General features: G+C 58.3%; 1 protein-coding gene across 1 annotated transcript; it reads left to right on the top strand.

The window, feature by feature from the left end:
* Positions 1-6,712: 6,712 nt before the first annotated feature.
* MAPK13 (mitogen-activated protein kinase 13) lies at positions 6,713-16,465 on the top strand. The gene is made up of 12 exons (XM_079781226.1): positions 6,713-6,939; positions 7,756-7,885; positions 9,198-9,256; positions 13,526-13,634; positions 13,779-13,808; positions 14,141-14,188; positions 14,312-14,426; positions 14,571-14,642; positions 15,236-15,315; positions 15,546-15,624; positions 15,730-15,903; positions 16,148-16,465. The coding sequence occupies exons 1-12, from the start codon at positions 6,821-6,823 to the stop codon at positions 16,225-16,227; spliced, it is 1,095 nt and encodes a 364-aa protein (XP_079637352.1). The 5' UTR covers positions 6,713-6,820; the 3' UTR covers positions 16,228-16,465.
* The last annotated feature ends 761 nt before the right edge of the window (positions 16,466-17,226 follow it).

The raw sequence follows: 17,226 nt of genomic DNA, 5'->3' as shown, positions 1-17,226 counted from the left end.
GGCGTGGAAGAGGAAGGCAGTGGGGGTGGGAGGAGCACAGGCCCAGAGGCCAGCGGGCGTTTGTACCTGAGTAAGCCCTTATTCACCCCTGTTGACAGGTGTGCGGAGCCCCTTCACTGTGGCTCTTGAGGACCGATTTTCTTCTCAACTCCGTGCTCAGTGACTTCAGGTCCGTACCTTGAACTTGGCCATGGTGGGCTTTTATGCCGCAGAAACCCACAAACACCGTGCTTTAGGACTCCCCATCCGCACGGCCAGCCCAGCACCCCACCGGCTGTTTCCTTCCGGAAGGAGCGGAGATGCAGTTACGAGATTTGGAGAAGGGCAGGAAGGGAGATCCTTGTTTAGGGAGGCCAACTGGGACGGTGAGGAGGAGGAGTGTGAGCACCCTCCGTAGCAGGCTCCGTGTCCTAACGGCCACGCCGGCGCCTCACCGGCACTGCCCGTGAGGCCGAGCACAGGGGTTCCAGCACTGACTGCTGGCGGACTGCCTGGGCTCGGGTCCTGGCTCTGCCGTTTACCGGCTGTGTGACCCTGGGCACGTCACTTGACCTCTCTGTGCCTCGTGTCTGCCATGTGTGAAGTAGAGGCCATTAGTGACCCATCTCATAGGGTCCTTAAGAGGATTAAACGAGTTCCATGTGCACTAAGCGCTGGGACAATTTGGGGCAGGTAGCGAGCACCCTGTCAGTATTTGTTAACTGTGTAAACGGAAAACCGGAGCACCAGCGAGGCAGTGCCTCACCTCCGGGCACACAGCATCCGAGGCAGAGCTGGAGTCGGGGCCCCCGCCTCTGCCATGGCAGGTAGTCCTGCGCGTCTGGTCGGGGTCTCTGTGACCCTGACACGGGCTGGGGCTCCGGAGGGTGATCCCTGCGTCCTGGTGCTGAATGTTTACAAGAAGGGGAGGAGCAGGCCGACCCCGTGACCCTGCTCCTGCTGTCGGCAGGCACTGGAGCTGGGACTGCTCCAGGCATGAAGGTGAGTTTGGGCCACCTATGCACAGTAGTAAGAGTAGCGTCCATTTACAAAGCCCCCACTTCGCACCTGCCATTCAGTCAGTCCCCAGATGCCGCGTTTGGGTTTCAGCGATGGACATAGTGTATCAAACCTCCACCCGCACAGACCTGGCCTTCTAGTAGATGGTAGACAGATGAGATATAAGGGCTTGAAGGGAGATGAGGCCGGGTAAGGCAGGTGGACGGGGCCTGGGATGGAGTCAGGGAGGACTCTCAGAGGAGGTGACATCTGAGCCGTGCTGAAGGACGGGAGGGAGCACCGGGCACAGTGCCTGCGGCCTCCTCAGTCCAGTCTCATCACATCCTCCTCCGCTGAGCGACGAGCTCCCGTGTTACTGACCAGGAAGCTCAGAGACATGCATGCACCTGCTCAAGGTCACACAGCTGGAGGTGCTGGCACGAGAGTCAAGCCCAGCTCTGCCTCCCAGTCCTCGACTACCCTCCGCTGGCTCCCAGGAGCTCAAGTTCACACAAAGAGCGTGGACATCACCCAAAGAGCCCGGGTGTGGGGGCACCAGAGCCATGGGGTCAGGAGGGTAGTACCGGGGTCCTGGGGTGGGCAGGTCTGGAGTTCACGCCATCGCTCGTCCTCAAAGTAGTGAGTTTGGAGCTGAGCTTTAAAGGCCAGGAAGGAAGGGCGATTCCAAAGGGTAGGGGGTCTGGCTTATGTAGAACCTCAGCGGGGACAGTGCGGGCCGTAGGCAGGGAGGGGCCAGCTTTGGAATGAAGTTTGGTGCAAATTCTTGGTGACAGAAGAAGTCCCCAAATTTGGGTTGTGGCCCCTGGTTCTTAATCAAACACCTCTCCCACCACACACAGGCCCGGCCTCGTGCCAGGATGTGGAAGCCACACAGGCAGACGGCTCCCGGGCCGGGCCTCCAGGAGCGAGGGCAGAGCAGAGACGAACCAGAACCCTTCAGTCCAGCCAAATAGAGACCACACGGCCCAGACAGTCCACGGGACCTGATTCTAAACATCGTCCCTACTGCTCCTCAGTCCCACCATCTGGGTCTTCAAACCACCACCCCTTATACCCACAAGAGACAGCAAGATCTTTGATTCGTCTTTTCTTCTGTCCCAGGCGCCCTGGGGTCCTGGCCCGGGGTGAGCAGGTCTGGGGTTCCATGGGGGACTCCACACCCGGACTAACGGGCGGTAATGAGCTCGGGTGCTCAGCACACCCGGCGGCACCTCCGGACACGGCCTGCTGTGGGCTCTGCTGGAACCCCAGCTGCCCCCCCAGGGCTGGCTTCTCTCAATGGACTTTGCTTCCGCTAAAAAGTAAAAATCTTTGGTTCATCCATTCGCGAAGCTTTCCTGAGCACCTCGGCGGGCCAGCACGGGCTGGGGCGCAGCAGCTGCCCTCGCCCTCAGCCCTCACCGAGCCATCGATCCAGGGCAGCTGCCACCGCGCAGAGGACAATGCGGAGTGAACACCACACAGGACAACGCAGAGGTCGATGGAGCGGAGCAGTGTCTCACAGAAGGACCCAGGCCGCATCTTCCCAGGATCGGACCAAGGGCCAGTCCTGCAGGCTGGGTGAAGGGATGTGGGTCTCGGGGTGCAGCGGCGGCGTGGGGGAGTGAGGGCCAGGGCGGTGTACCTGTGAAGGGGAAAAGTCTACCTTCAGGGGCCCCAGCAGGGCAGCTGTGAGGGCCACATGGGCAGAGCTGTCCCTACCCCTGTCCTCCACCAGGGGGTGCTAAAGCTGAGGGCAGGGAGCAGACAGGTCAAAGGGCGGGGCTGGGAGGCTGAGAGGACGCTCCTGCAGTTGAGGGGCCTGTGAGAAGAGGCCGGATGTTTGCTCTTGGGATGGATGTGCTGCTCAGGCGCTGAGTCGGCCCCAGTCCCTAGAAGGGAAGAGGTGCTGGGGAGGGATGGCTCAGTAAGCCAGAGGCCAGCAAGCTGCCCCAGGTGTCTGAGCTGGGTCCCAGTAGGGACTTACCAGAGACTCCTGGGGGGGGGGGGGGGAGGCTGGATCAGATGTGGAGAAGTTTGGAGGAAATGCACCTGTTCCTCCCCCAGAGATCCGAGGGCTCACTGCTTGGCCATGCAGGTGTTGCTCAAAAGTCGCCTCTTCAGAAACCTTCCCTGACACACACCTGGGCTGGGGAGGCAAAGCTGGACAACACCGGGGGAGGAGCGTCCAGAGAGCACCTACTATGTGCCAGGCATGAATTGGACACATCTTGTGTCATCTCTTTTAGTCCTCATGATGACCCTGTGAGGTGGGTATAATGACCTACTCCTGTTTTACAGATGAGGAAACTGAGCCCGAGCTGGTTTGGCTCAGTGGACAGAGCATCGGTCCACGGACTGCAGGGTCCTGGGTTCGATTTCGGTCAAGGGCACGTACCTTGGTTGCAGGTTCCCCAGTCCTGGTCAGGGTGCATACAGGAGGCAACCAGTTGATGTGCCTCTCTCACATCGATGTTTCTCTCTGTGTCTCTCCCTCTTTCTTCCACTCTCTCTAAAAATCAATGGAAAATATCCTCGGGTGAGGCTAGCTGACTTAACAAGCCACCGAGTGGCCCTCAGGTGCAAGGCTATTTTTGGCTGCTCCCAACCTCCTTGAGATTTTGACTGTCTTGTGGGGTTTGGGAAGGCGCGGAGGAGCATGGGAATCTCTGAGTTGGGGCCAGAGCTGTGGGCTCCCGTGCTGTGTCCTTCCCGAGGGGCCCCAGGCGTCATGACTTCTGTTTGTACAGGTCTCCTGGCCAATCACGGTGAGGATGTGAGTTGCTGGCCCTGCCGTTTGGGACAGAGAGGCTGTAGTGTTAGAGACAAGATGGATCTGGGGGGTCAGAATGGGGACACGGCAGGTTCTAAGAAGCCAGTCATCACTCCCCAAACCTCGTCCTGCCCTCCAGAGGCTCACAGTCACTAGGGCAACCCTGCAGCACCAGCTCTCTCAGCCCGCGGGCCCACTGCGCGCTGAGTCACACGCCCAGCTGGTTCACCAGGTGAACTTTGGCAGGAGGCACGGATGTTCCTGCCTCACCGGGTGGCGGCCACACTGCACCTGGAATGATACATCCCCGGGACTCGTTAGCTATGCTTGCCATGCTTGACCCTCATTTCCATTTTACAAGGGCCGGGGGGAGCGGACACTGGATTCGGAGGGGAAGGAGCTTTGCCCGTCACCCAGCTGGCAGAACAGAGCCCGGATGGAGTTCAGGTCTCCTTCCCAAGCTGGTTTCCTACCCCCTGGCCTCTGCATTAGCAGGGCAGAAGCCAACACTACAAACTGGGCCGATGTCTGGGAAGGCAGAGCAGAGGGGTCAGCGCTCAGAGAAAAAGGAGGCCCAGGGGCTGCGGGGGGTGGGGGGCAGGGGGGACACCCACATCCACACCCGGACAGCCTCAGGGGCCTCCCCTCAGCCTCGCTGGCCCTGGTGACTTCTGGGACTGGATGCCTCTCTCCAAGGCTCTGGCTGCTGAGTAAACGCCGGCCCAGCGGAGGCCGAGGTGGGGGTCAGTGTCGGCGCCTGCGCCTGAGTCACTTCCTGACCGTTGCCTAAGCGGCTGCGGAGCCACAGCCCATGGGCCACTGTGCCCTCGAAGGATTGCATCCACTTGGGCAATGAGCGTGTCCCTGGTATTCCTCACCTTCTGGGCTCGCCTCTGCCACTCAGGTTTGCAAGACACAACAGCGAGGCCCAAGCCCGTCCCTACCCTGGAGATCTGGATCCTCAGTTCCCAGACAGTTCCCTCCTGTCTGCGCCCAGTCCTAAACACTGGCCCCAGGCGTCTGTTCCAACTTGAGAATTGGGGTTCCTTCCACCCCAGAGTTCTGAACCTCTCTAGCCCTCCCAGGCACCCAAGCCTTCCCCTTTCCTCCCACAGGGTCTCAGGGCCAGCATCAGGGGTGGGGCAGGGAGGGGGGGGATGTCAGACACCGGGACAGGACGTGCTGAGGGAGACATGCTTGTTTGAGCAGCAGAGATGTCCTCATGATGTGCGAAGGCAGATGACTTCACACATAGGCCGCTTCCTTCGAGGAGCAAAGCCTCTCAACCCAGACACACAGCACAGCCCCGGGGCCCAGAGCCAGGACGCTAAAGCTGGGATGTGCCAGCTTATTCAACCCAGCTCTGCCCCTTGCCAGCTGTGTGACCTTCAGCAAGTTACTTAACCTCTCTGTTCATCAGGTTCCTCACCTGTAAAATGAGGATAACAACAGTACTGACTCACAGGCCTCTCACCAGGATTGAGGGAGTTGTGTATGTAAAACACTTAGAATGATGACTGGCAAATGGCAAACACTAGTGTTCATTAAATAAATATTTTTTAACTTCTAATGGGCTGACTCTTCCATTCATACTCCATGTGTTTTATATCCTACTGTGTGCCAGACATAAACAAGACTGATCCCCTGCCTGCACTGCCTGTTGGGTATATTTCTGTGGGAGCCCTGTGCCCCTCCCCCACAACGCTCTTCTGGACTGTGATGCTGTGGCACCAGGTGTGAGGCCTCCTTGGGGAGGCCCCCAGCTTATTGTAGGCCAAGGGCAGGTCCCTTTCCTCCCTCAAGCCACCTTCTCTCTGTTTGACAAAGTGGTCCCCACCCCTTCCTCAGCCCCATGTCCAGGCCGGCCAGGGCTTGGACAAGTCGGGCTGGGCATCCGACTTCGTGTAGCCATTCTCTGCCCCCTCCCCTGTTCCTGGGAGGCCTCTGTGATTTTTTTTTAAATATATTTTTATTTATTTCACAGAAGAAGAGTGAGGGAGGGAGAGAGAGATAAAAACATCAACAACGAGAGAGAATCATTAATCGGCTGCCTCCTGCACGCCCCTTACTGGGGCTCAAGCCTGCAACCCAGGCATGTGCCCTGACCGGGAATGGAAGTGTGACTTCCTGGTTCATAAGTTGATGTTCAAACACTGGGCTGGGTAGACCTCTGAGCACAGAATTTTCTTCAGGCTGCCCAAGCCACCAGACACAGCGAGGCGAGCAAAAACTGCTCAAAACAACATTTCAACCTGGACTGGGTAGTTGCTTATTATAGAATTTCTGTTATTGCTTTTAGGTGTAAAAATGATCTTGTGGTATGTTTTTAAAATAATCCTTATCTTTTAGAGACACAAAAATATTTATGCCTGAAATGATGATACCTGATTTTGCTTTAAAATAATGAGGTTGGAGGGATGCAGATGGGATAAAACTGACAAGGAGCGGATGTAACTGTTGAAGCTGAGGATTTGGGTGTAGAGCCTCACCATCCGTGTGGTCCAGAGACCCTCTGAGCCTGGAGCTGGTTAGAAATGCACAAGCTTGGCTCCACCGCAGACGGCCCGCATCAGAAGCTGTCTCTTAATACAACACAATTCCCAGGGGGCTCGTGTTCACAGTCAAGTGTGCGAAGCACCGGGCCATTTAGCCTATTTCTGTATGTTTGAAACATTCCGTCATCAATGGATCCTGAGGTTTGGTTTTGTTTTTCCAAAACTGTCTTCAATTTCACCGGCAGATCTTCCCGCAGAGTCCGGGCTGCGGAGAGCTGGGAGGCCCTGTCTTCTCGCCGGGACCCCTGCGCCGGCACCGGCCGGCCGGAAGCACCCGTCCTGCAGGGCAGGCACCTGCCGGGCTGCTGTGGCTGCGGGCAGGCCCGGGCCGGACGGGGCACCTGGGCGCCGGCAGGTGGGACGCGCCGCGGGCCGGCCCCGCCTCGCGCGGGGGAGGAGCGGGCGGCGCAGGTGGGCGCGGCCGGGCCGGGACGTGGGCCGGTGCCCAGCCCCGCGGGCGCGAACACAGCCGCCGCGCTGGGGCCGCCGAGACTGGGTGCGTTGGGTGCGCGGAATGAGCCTCACCCGGAAAAAGGGCTTCTACAAGCAGGACGTCAACAAGACCGCCTGGGAGCTGCCCAAGACCTACCTGGCCCCGGCGCACGTCGGCAGCGGGGCGTATGGCGCCGTGTGGTGAGCCCGGCTGCGCGCCGCGGGGGGACGCGGGGGACGCGGGGGGGGGGGGGGGGGGACGGGGGGGACGGGGGGGCACGTCGGGGCGGTCCGACGTCGGGCGCTCGGGCCCGGGACTCAGGGGGAGCCTCCGGACCGGCCCGGCCGGGCCGAAGCGCCTCTTTGCGCTCCCGGACCCGCCTTCCCCTCCCCGGCTGCGCTCCCGGGCCGCGCGCCCACCACCCGGACTCCAGGCCCAGCGCCCCGCGGGCTGGAAGACCCTTCAGGGGCGTGTCCTGGGCCAAATGGGGGGAGCCGGGAGGCGAGAGTGTGGGCGGGAAGCAGAGGCTGCGGCCGAGGCCGGCCTGGGCCACCCCGGCGCCATCTCCCTCCCCTGGCTTTGTGGGGCTCTGTGGGTTGAACTCGTTGTGGGGCTCTGTGGGTTGAACTCGTTGTGGGGCTCTGTGGGTTGAACTCGGACTGAGCCTGGTTCCCCAGGACTTGAAGTTACAAGGGATCCCAGAGTTCTTCCGGGTGAACCCCCATGGTTACGCATGGGTGCACTGAGACCCGAAGAAGGAGGATGACTTGCCAAGGGGCTAGTGCGGCTCCCCGCGGCCCGGTCCGCTGGTGTGAACTGTGTTAGGTCCTGGCTCTGACCCCTGGTGTCTGCGGCTCCCTCCTCCGGCCCCTTACCCTGCAGCCAGGGCACCCGTGTCTCCCTAGCTGGCCTGCGGGCCCGAGGGATGGGGCGAGGGTGGCCTGGGGGACACCCCAGGATCGGAGTGGCGCTGCCCAGGAGGATGCGCTGCCTGCTGACCTGCCTGTGCCCCGCAGCTCCGCCATCGACAAGCGGTCAGGGGAGAAGGTGGCCATCAAGAAGCTGAGCCGGCCCTTCCAGTCTGAGATCTTCGCCAAGCGGGCCTACCGGGAGCTGCTGCTGCTGAAGCACATGCACCATGAGAACGTAGGGGCCGGCGGCTGCGGGAGGGCTGGGAGCGGCGGGGAGCCCACCGGGCGGGGGACCTGCCCCTGTGCTGGGAGCGGCCCAGGGTGCCCAGAGCTCAGGACAGGGCCCGGGGAAGGGGGACCTCCTCCTGCTCCTCTGGTCCTGGCCACGCACCTCATTATGGAGATGGGGTGCAGGACCTGCCCTGCCTACTTCCCAGGAGGGGGGTAAAGGGGGTGTGGCAGTGCAGCAGAGCGACCTTTTGAGGTGCAGGCCTACTGCCTCACTGTGGGGAGGACTGGGCACAGAGGAACTTTGTAATGTGGTCCAGATCCAAGAGCTGGGGCCAGGATCCAGGTTAATGTTTGCATATGTGATCCTGATAACAATAGGTACACACAGTTCAGGCAGTCCTCGGTTACGTCGCGCCGTCTGACCGGATATCCGACGTAACCCGAGGACCTACTGTATTGAGCACTTATGTGCCAGGCACCGTTCTAAGAGCTTTGCCTAAACCAACTTGTTTAATCCTCACAGTATCACATGAGATACGTACTGTTAACTCCCATGTACAGATGGGGAAACTGAGGCACAAAAGACCCACAGATTGTGTGGTTAGTCAGTGGCAGCGCTGGGATTTGAATGCGGGCAGCCTGGCTCCAGGCCTCAGTGCATTAGACTGTCCTATCTGATAGAAACAGCTAGAAAATGAGAGACCCAGCATTGGGTCTGACAGCCAGGCTTTGCTCTGGGATCCTCAGATTGGAAAGCAAGCGTTTAAAATAACATTTCAGCCCCATTCCTCTTCAGCAGCCCTCCCCGTGGCCTCCAGCCAGGGTGATCTTGCCCTTGGCTCTGAACTAGCCCTTGGGAGGCAAGAATCGAAGTGGCAGGAGACTCAAGGTCAAGGGCAGGGAGCCTGCCGGCTGGAAGGCCCCTTCCCTGTTCCTTCCTGGCTTCCCTTCGCCATGGGTGGGTCCCTGCTCCACCGGAGAGTGGTTTTGTGCTGCTTGCCCTGAACAGCACACTTGGAGGCAGTGAGCAGAGGAGGATCCCCCTCCCTGCCTCCCCAGCCTGACTCTCCATCACTGGGCTCCCCCCCAGTTAAGGGGATTCCTCTTCCGCCTCCACCCCTTAACTGCTTCCCAGGACACTGGGAACCTGCCTCCTGCTGGAGGTGGTGTGTTAGGAAAGGGTGGATGGTCCCATGCGTGGCTAGGCCCCGGGTGGGGGAGGGGCGGAGGGACGGTGTGTGTGTGTGTGTGTGTGTGTGTGTGTGTGTGGTGAGGCCTCAGTGCCCCCCAGCCCTCACTGGCAACCTTCTCCCCAGGTCATCGGGCTCCTGGATGTCTTCACCCCAGCCTCCTCCCTGCGCAGCTTCCATGACTTGTGAGTGGCTGCACTGGGTCCCGGGGAACAGCAGTCCTTACTCCCACTGGGGAGCACGCTGGGGGTGGGGGGCTTCTGGCCCGCATTCCCCTGCCTCGCAGTGGAGGTGTGGCTCTCTCCGGAGAGATCCTTCCAGCCCAGGGCGGAGAGAAAGGCCGGCAGGAAGGGGTGGGAGGGGCTTTGTGGGTGCGTGCTTGGCTCGGAGCTGTCTGCCAGCTGCTTTGCTTGTTACTCAGCTTTAACACCACCGAGACACCATTGCCAGTCCTCACAGAGCTGGCACCGGCTCCCTGGGTATCCCCTAGGGGCCCAGATACGGGTCTGGGCCCAGATACGGGTCTGGCCTTGAGGCTCCTTCTAGCATGAAGCAAGGATCAGGAAGCCTGGCTGCCTTGGCTAATGAGGGTTGACAGTTACACAGAACCGAAACATTTCGTTGCTAAACGCCTGGCTTGGCTAGTGCAGTGGCTGGTCTAAAATTTAGAAATCTTTGGGAAGGTGGATTTTTTTTTTTCCAGTCCTATTTCAAATGCTCTGAAGACCTCTTCGCTAGCATGCTTTTGTTGTGAATGTAATACAGTAATTTTGAATGGAGTGGGTGTTTGTTTTTTGTTTGTTTAAGGAGGTAACATTTTCTTTTAACAATTTTTTCAATTATAATTTATATTCAGTATTATTTTGTATTAGTTTCAGGTGTACAGCATAGTGGTCAGCTAATCATAAACCTCACAAAGTGCCCCCCCCCCCCCGATATTTCCAGTACCCATCTGGCACCATACATAATTATTGCAATATTATCAACTATATTTCCTATACTGTACCTTACATCCCCATAACTATTTTGTAACTACCAATTTGTACTTTTTACTCCCTTCACCTTTTTCACCCAGCCCCCCAACCCCGCTCCCCTCTGGCAACCATCAGTCTGTTCTCTGTATCTCTGAATCTTTCCTTTGTTGTTATTTAGTGAAATCATATGGTACGTGTCTTTCTAGGTCCATCATGTTATCACAATGGTAAGGTTTCGTTCTTTTTCATGGCAGAGTAATATTCCATTGTGTATATGCACCACAGCTTCTTCGTCCAGTCCTCTTTGATGGGCACTTAGGTGGTTTCCACATCTTGGCTATTGTAAACAGTGCTGCAGTGAACATAGGGGTGCACATATCTTTTTGAATTAGTGTTTTAGATTTCTCTAGATAAAAACCCAGAAGTGGAGTTGCTGGGTCATAAGGTAGTTCTATTTTTAAACATACTGTTTTCCATAGTGGCTGCACCAGTTTGCAACACCCCTCTCCCCCAATGCATGAGGTTCCTATTTCCCCATATCCTCACCAGCACTTGCTGTTTGTTGATTTATGGGTGGTGGCCTTTCTGACAGGCATGAGGTGTATCTCATTGTAGTTTTAATTTGCATTTCTCTGATGATTAGTGACATAGAGCATCTTTTCATATGTCTCTTGGCCATCTGTATGTCCTCTTTGGAGAAGTGTCTATTCAAGTCCTCTGCCCATTTTTTAAAAAAATATTTTTATTGACTTTTAGAGAGAGAGAGAGGAAGGAAGAGGGAGAGATAGAAACATCAATGATAAGAGAGAATCATTGATCGGCTGCCTCTTGCACACCCCCTACTGGGGATCAAGCCCGCAACCGGGCATATGCCCTTGACTGGAATCGAACCCTGGACCCTTCAGTCCGCAGGCCGATGCTCTATCCACTAAGGCAAACCACCTAGGGCCCTCTGCCCATTTTTAAATTGCATTGTTTGTTTTTCATGGTGTTAAATTATATGAATTCTTTATATATTTTAGATATTAACCCCATATTGCATGTATCGTTGGCAAATACCTTTTCCTATTCAGTAGGTTGTCTTTCTTTCAATTTTGTCAGTTTCCTTTGCTGTGCAAAACTTTTTAGTTTGATGTAGTCTCGTTTTTTTGTTGCTGTTCCTCTTCCCAGGTAGCCCAGATTTATTTGCAACTTCTGAGTAATCACTTGAATGTTCACAGGCTCTTCGAAAGTAAAGTGTCCAAAATGGAGTTCAGTATCTTTCTCCCAAGATCTGTTCTTCCTCCACCTTGGATTCCAATATAAACCTGAGTTATATATTTCAAATATTAAGAGCAGTGTCAGAGAATTTACTGCTTATGTTTTCTTCTAAGAGTTTTATGGTTTCAGGTCTTTTTTTTTAAATTACTTTATTGATTAAGGTATCACATATTTGTCATCAACCCCCCCCCCCATTCCCATCCCAACCCCCCCACACACACACTCATGCCCCCATCCCCCTGTTGTCCGTGATCACTGGTTAGGCTCATATGCAAGCACACAAGTCCTTTGGTTGATCTATCTCCCTTGTCCCCACCCTCCCCTACCTTCCCTCTGAGGTCTGACAGTCTGATCAATGCTGTTCTTGTTCTTCAGTCTATGTTGTTCATCATTTCCCCTAGATGAGTGAGCTTCAGGTCTTACATTTAAGTTTTTAATCATTTTGAATTATTCTTGTATATGGTGTAAGAATGTGATCTAGTTCTTTCTTTCTTTTTTCTTTCCTCCTTCCTCCCTCCCTCTCTCCCTTCCTTCCTTCCATCCTTCCTTCCTTCTTTCTATCTTTTTTGCATGCATCTGTCCTGTTTTCTTAACCCCACAGGCATCTTCAAGTCCATGGAGGTTTTGAGCAGTGGGGGTGTGACCGGATTTGGGGGATGTACTCTGGTGGCAGTGAGAAAGGGTTAGGGACCAGCTCTGGGAGGTGGGAACTGGAGGGCAGAGTTCAAGACCCAGACCTTGATCTACGTAGAGTAGAGGTGATGGATGCCGAGAGCAGACCTGAGCCCCTTGGGATGCCGTGGCTGGGAGGGCGGCATAGGTCAGGGCGTGCCACATTCCGGCTTGGAATCCAAGGTGGAGGAAGAACAGATCTTGGGAGAAAGATACTGAACTCCGTTTTGGACACTTTACTTTCGAAGAGCCTGTGAACATTCAAGTGTTGACTCAGAAGTTGCGAATAAACCTGGGCTAGGGACGGGGATCTGTGTTGGAATAACACCCATGGGTGACAGCCGAAGCCCGGGACGGGCAGTGCAGAGCCCGCACGGTGCTGTTGATGACAGCAGCATCACTGAGGTCCAAGAGGATGAGCAGGTGACGCGCTGAGAGCACCTCATCAGGGCAGAGCAGGTCGGCAGAGAATCTTGAGGGGGAGTCAGACTTTGCAGAAGGTCAATAGGAAGGGAGGGAGCCAGCGGGTGGTGGGCCATATTAGTGACCTTGATCAGAGCAACTTTGGTGGTGCAGCGAGAGCAGACACCAGCTTGTTGGAGGCCTGGGATTGAAGGCAGTGGGGTCAAGAGGTGTGGACCACTCTTTGTAGAAGTTTGGGGGGAGAGAAAGAGAAAAGGAGCAGTTACTTAAGAAACAGGGTCACGGGAAGGTAGTTCTAGCACAGTGAGACCTCAGCGAGTTTGTGGGCCAAGAAGAAAGAACAGGGTCTCCTAGAAGTGAAGGACAAAGGCGGGAGGGGCGGTGTGTGGAGCAGGGCCAGCAGGAGGGAGGGTGTGGTCGGGTAGAAGGCTGCAGAAAGTCACAGGTTCACGCAGGTGGCCTCCCCACATCTTGTGCCCCCCCCCCCCTTTAATGTTCCTTTTTCAGTCTGTATCATTTTTTGTTCTGGACTTTGCTGTTACTGTGCGAGGAACAGTTACATTTTGCTGACCTCGATCTGTTTAGCAATTCCTTAAGAGGGTGCAGCGGCTTAGCCACGTCCTCCTTCCTTCTTCCGCCCTCCTGGGAATTGTTTTCTTGTTTCCTTCTTGGCTGGGAGACCTTTCGGTTGTTCCTAGAGCCATCTCAGAAAGGCGTGACCTCTGGGAGAGAGACGGTTTGGACAGAAGCAGAGGGAAATGTTGAGAGAAGTTTCTAACGCACAGCTCTGGCTTCTGTGGGGCAGAGAGGAGGCGAGGAGAGGGCACCTGGGAAGAGAGGGAACCCAGCTCCCTTTGGTTTTCCTGAGCACGCTCCAGCTGAGACGCTCACCCTGAGCTCCGCCAGCTGGGCGGCCACTGCGGCCAGTGCGGAGCCAGGAGGCCCGTGGGGTGGGGGGTGGGGAGTGGGGGGGTGGTGTCTGGCTGGCTGTGGTTGGGCAGTTCTGCTCACACTTGGAGGGCATCGCTAGGGCCCCTGTTTTGCCCCAGCCCCGCCCCCCTCCTCTGAGCTCAGACCTGGGCTGGGTGAGACTCGGAAGGTACACGAAGCCCTCATGCCTTGCAGCTACCTGGTGATGCCTTTCATGCAGACGGACCTGCAGAAGATCATGGGCATGGAGTTCAGTGAGGACAAGATCCAGTACCTGGTGTATCAGATGCTTAAGGGCCTTAAGGTGGGTGGGAGCTGGAGGATGGCAGAGGGGGTGAGCCCTGGGGTTCGGGGAGGCCAGGCCTGTGGGGCGGGCGGGCGGTCTCCGAGCTGAGGAGCCTGGTGTGAAGCAGCGCACGGAACCCCCCTTCTCTCTCTCCCCACACAGTACATCCACTCGGCTGGCGTCATCCACAGGGTGAGTGCTGTGTCTGCTACGCTCCCGCCCGCGCCGAGGGGCTCTCCACACCCGGGAGGGGAAGGTGGAGGGAGGGCCCGGGGACATGGGATGGGGAAGGCCAGGCTCAGCAGAGTTGCTGTGTTCTGGGGACCTTCGGGGGAAATGGTGTGAGCAGAGCCGGCCCGAGCTGGTGTTTCGGGGCGCCTTAGGGCGGCCGGCCTCGGCCTCGATGTGCACATGAGGAGGCTGACGCCCTGGGTGGAGGGTGGGGAGGTCGCACGCTGGGCCTGGCGAGCGGGACACGCTCCCACCTGCCTCTCGCCTGGTGCTCGTTCCCTCCTCTCCTCCAGGACCTGAAGCCAGGCAACCTCGCTGTGAACGAGGACTGCGAGCTGAAGGTGAGTGGCCCGGGCAGGGTCGGCCGGGGCTGGGGTGGGCCCCTCTCCCACAGAAGCCCCCCGAAGCTGCTCCAAGAGCCTCCCCTCCTCAGCGAGCTCCTCCCCGTGTCCCCCGAGTCATAGATCTTGGATTTTGGGCTGGCGCGGCATGCAGACGCCGAGATGACTGGCTACGTGGTGACGCGCTGGTACCGGGCCCCCGAGGTGATCCTCAGCTGGATGCACTACAACCAGACTGGTCAGTGGTCAGCGGCCCGGCGGGCCGGGGGCCGGGGGCCGGGGCTGGGGCCTCTCGCAGCCCCCCAAGGCCATCTTGGTTACTCTGGGTTGGCTGCCCGTGGCGTGGTCAGCGGCCCAGGTGACGCTCCCTCCCCCCCTGCAGTGGACATCTGGTCTGTGGGCTGCATCATGGCGGAGATGCTGACGGGGAAAACGCTGTTCAAGGGGAAAGATTGTATCCTTTGCTGGGAAGCCCAGCCTCCATCCAGGGGCCCATCCCTTCAACAGACACCTTCTTACTTACTTAAGTCTGTTTTTTCTTAATGTGAAAGGGATGCATGCTCACTGCAGAACCGTCTTAGTGCAGATGGGAACACGATGAGCGGCAGCCACGTCTCTCCTCCACGACGCAGGACATACTTCACGTGTTGGCCCCACACACTCGCCGAGGGCCCGTGTGCCGTGCAGGCGGGGATGGGAAGGGGCGGGTCTACCTGCCAACGCAGAGTGTGAGGGTGGGAGACCACAGGGACCTGGTGAGCGTGACCGAGTGGGGTGAGGGCAGAGCAGCAGGCCAGCGGCACTTGTGGGAGGGCCCTTACCCCGGCCTGGCCCGGGGCGGGGGGGGGGCGGGGGGGCAGGGGGCCTTCCAGAGACCTGCGTCCTGAGGATGAACCTCCTTTCCCTGATCAGGAGGAGGCGGGAGGCGGGGAGGCGTCTGGAGCCGGGGTGGTCGCCGCAGGGCCGGGTGGGGTGCTGGAGGGCTGGCGGGAAGGGCAGCTCCAGATCCGCCAATAGAGTGAGGCTGAGCCTTAACCCGCTGCCGAGACCTGGACCAGCTGACCCAGATCCTGAAGGTGACCGGGGTGCCAGGGGCAGAGTTCGTGCAGAAGCTGAAGGACAAAGCGGTGAGTGGCAGTGGCCGGGGCAGGGGCAGGGGGCGGGGCAGGCGGGCTGCAGGCCTTTGGGGAGGAGGGCTTCCCTGTGCTCCCTCTGTCGGGGCAGGTGCTTTGCCTTCATCCTCTTTGGACTGACCGGAGCCCTCAGCCCTGCTGGGGCTTTTCCAGACTCTGCTCTACCCCCGGGCCTGAGCGCGGGGGGCTGACCTGGGGATTACTCAGTGCTCCTCTGTCTTCAGGCCAAATCCTACATCCAGTCCCTGCCGCAGAGCCCTAAGAAGGACTTCTCTCAGCTCTTCCCCAGCGCCAGCCCCCAGGGTGAGTCGGGCTGGGCCTCTGCACCTGTCCGGGTGTGGGTTGGGGGTGGGGAGCGGGGTTTGGCCTCTCACAGGCCTGGGTGCGAGGCTCCGGCTCTCTCTGCAGCCGCAGACCTGCTGGAGAAGATGCTGGAGCTGGACGTGGACAAGCGCGTGACGGCCTCGCAGGCCCTCGCCCACCCCTTCTTTGAACCCTTCCGGGACCCCGAGGAGGAGACGGAGGCCCAGAAATTCGATGATTCCTTGGAGCATGAGAAACTCACCGTGGACGAATGGAAGCGTAAGAGCCGGGGCCGGGCTCCCTCCTCGCTGCCGCAGCCTCTCTGTCCTTGGCCTCTGTTTCCCTGTCTGGCCTCCCGGCCCCTCCCCCTGGAGACCACGCCTCCGCCCCTCTGCTCCCACACAGTCTCCTTCGGGCATTTCCTCCCCCCTGGGCTGACTCTGCTCCCTGCTGTGTCTGCGGGGCGGGCCGGGCTCTTTCCTCCCTCAGCCCCCTACCCACCTGGCCACCCTGCCTTCCTCAGAGCACATCTACAAGGAGATCGTGAACTTCAGCCCCATTGCCCGGAAGGACTCGCGGCGCCGGAGTGGCATGAAGCTGTAGTGAAGGGCCCAGCGGACCTGGCTGAGCCCGGCACCACCACGCAGACCCCTCCTGCCTCTGCCCGGGACCAGTGTTTGCCTGTCACTGCTGAAGGCTTCGTGGGTTTTAGCCTCCCAAGCAGAGGACAGAGGGTCCTCGCCCTTGAGTAGGACGCAGGCCTATCGAGGCGGAACGGAAGACGTTGGTTGGAGGAAATCGCTCCGATGCGCCGGCCACATTAAATGCCTCCTGGACAGTCTCCTCTGCGGGGGTCCTTTCTTCTCGGGGTGGTGGGGCGAGGAGGGTGGGCTGAGCCGGGGTAGGGCCCGCATCAGTGCTGGTGTATCCACTTGCTAGGGCTGCCATAACCATGACCACAAACTGGCTGCTTAAAACAACAGAAATGTGTGCTGTCGCGATTCTGAAGTCTGAAACCCAGGTGTTGGCGGGCCATGCTCCCTCCGGAGGGTCTAGGGAGGAACCCTTCTCCGCCTCTTCAGCTCTGCTGGCGCCGGGATCTTGGCGCCCTTGGCGTGTAGCTGCCTCGGCCCACTTTCTGCCTCTGTCTTCACAGGGCCGTCTCCTGGGTCTGTCTGTCCTCCCCGCTTAGAAGAACACCAGCTAGTACAAGTAGGGTCCCCTCAAGTGATCGCATCTCAATCCCTCCTCATTACATCCGCAGAGAGCCCGTTTCCAAATGAGGTTACTTCCTGAGTGCTGGGTAGACATGACTGAGGGGGACGCTATTCAGCCCCCTCGGGATGGCCACGAGGGAGGGCCCTTTCCCGCCGGGCGCTGGTCTTGGAGCCAACATGCGCGGCTGCTAAGTTAAAGTGGTGGAGGGAGCCGCGGCGGGAGAGACGCCACATGCAGGCTATTGGGGGAGTGATAGGCCGCCAAGCCTGAGACCAGCAGGCCTGCTGACTGGGAGCTGCGAGCCGGACACGGGCTTTCCCAGGCTTTACAGAACACTGCTCTGCGCCTCCCCGTTGGGAATGTCCGTCTCTGCCCAGCCCTAAC

This window comes from Cnephaeus nilssonii (genome assembly GCF_951640355.1).
Source record: "Cnephaeus nilssonii genome assembly, chromosome: 9".
NCBI lineage: Eukaryota > Metazoa > Chordata > Mammalia > Chiroptera > Vespertilionidae > Cnephaeus > Cnephaeus nilssonii.
This window is presented reverse-complemented; position numbering and strand designations above follow the sequence as displayed.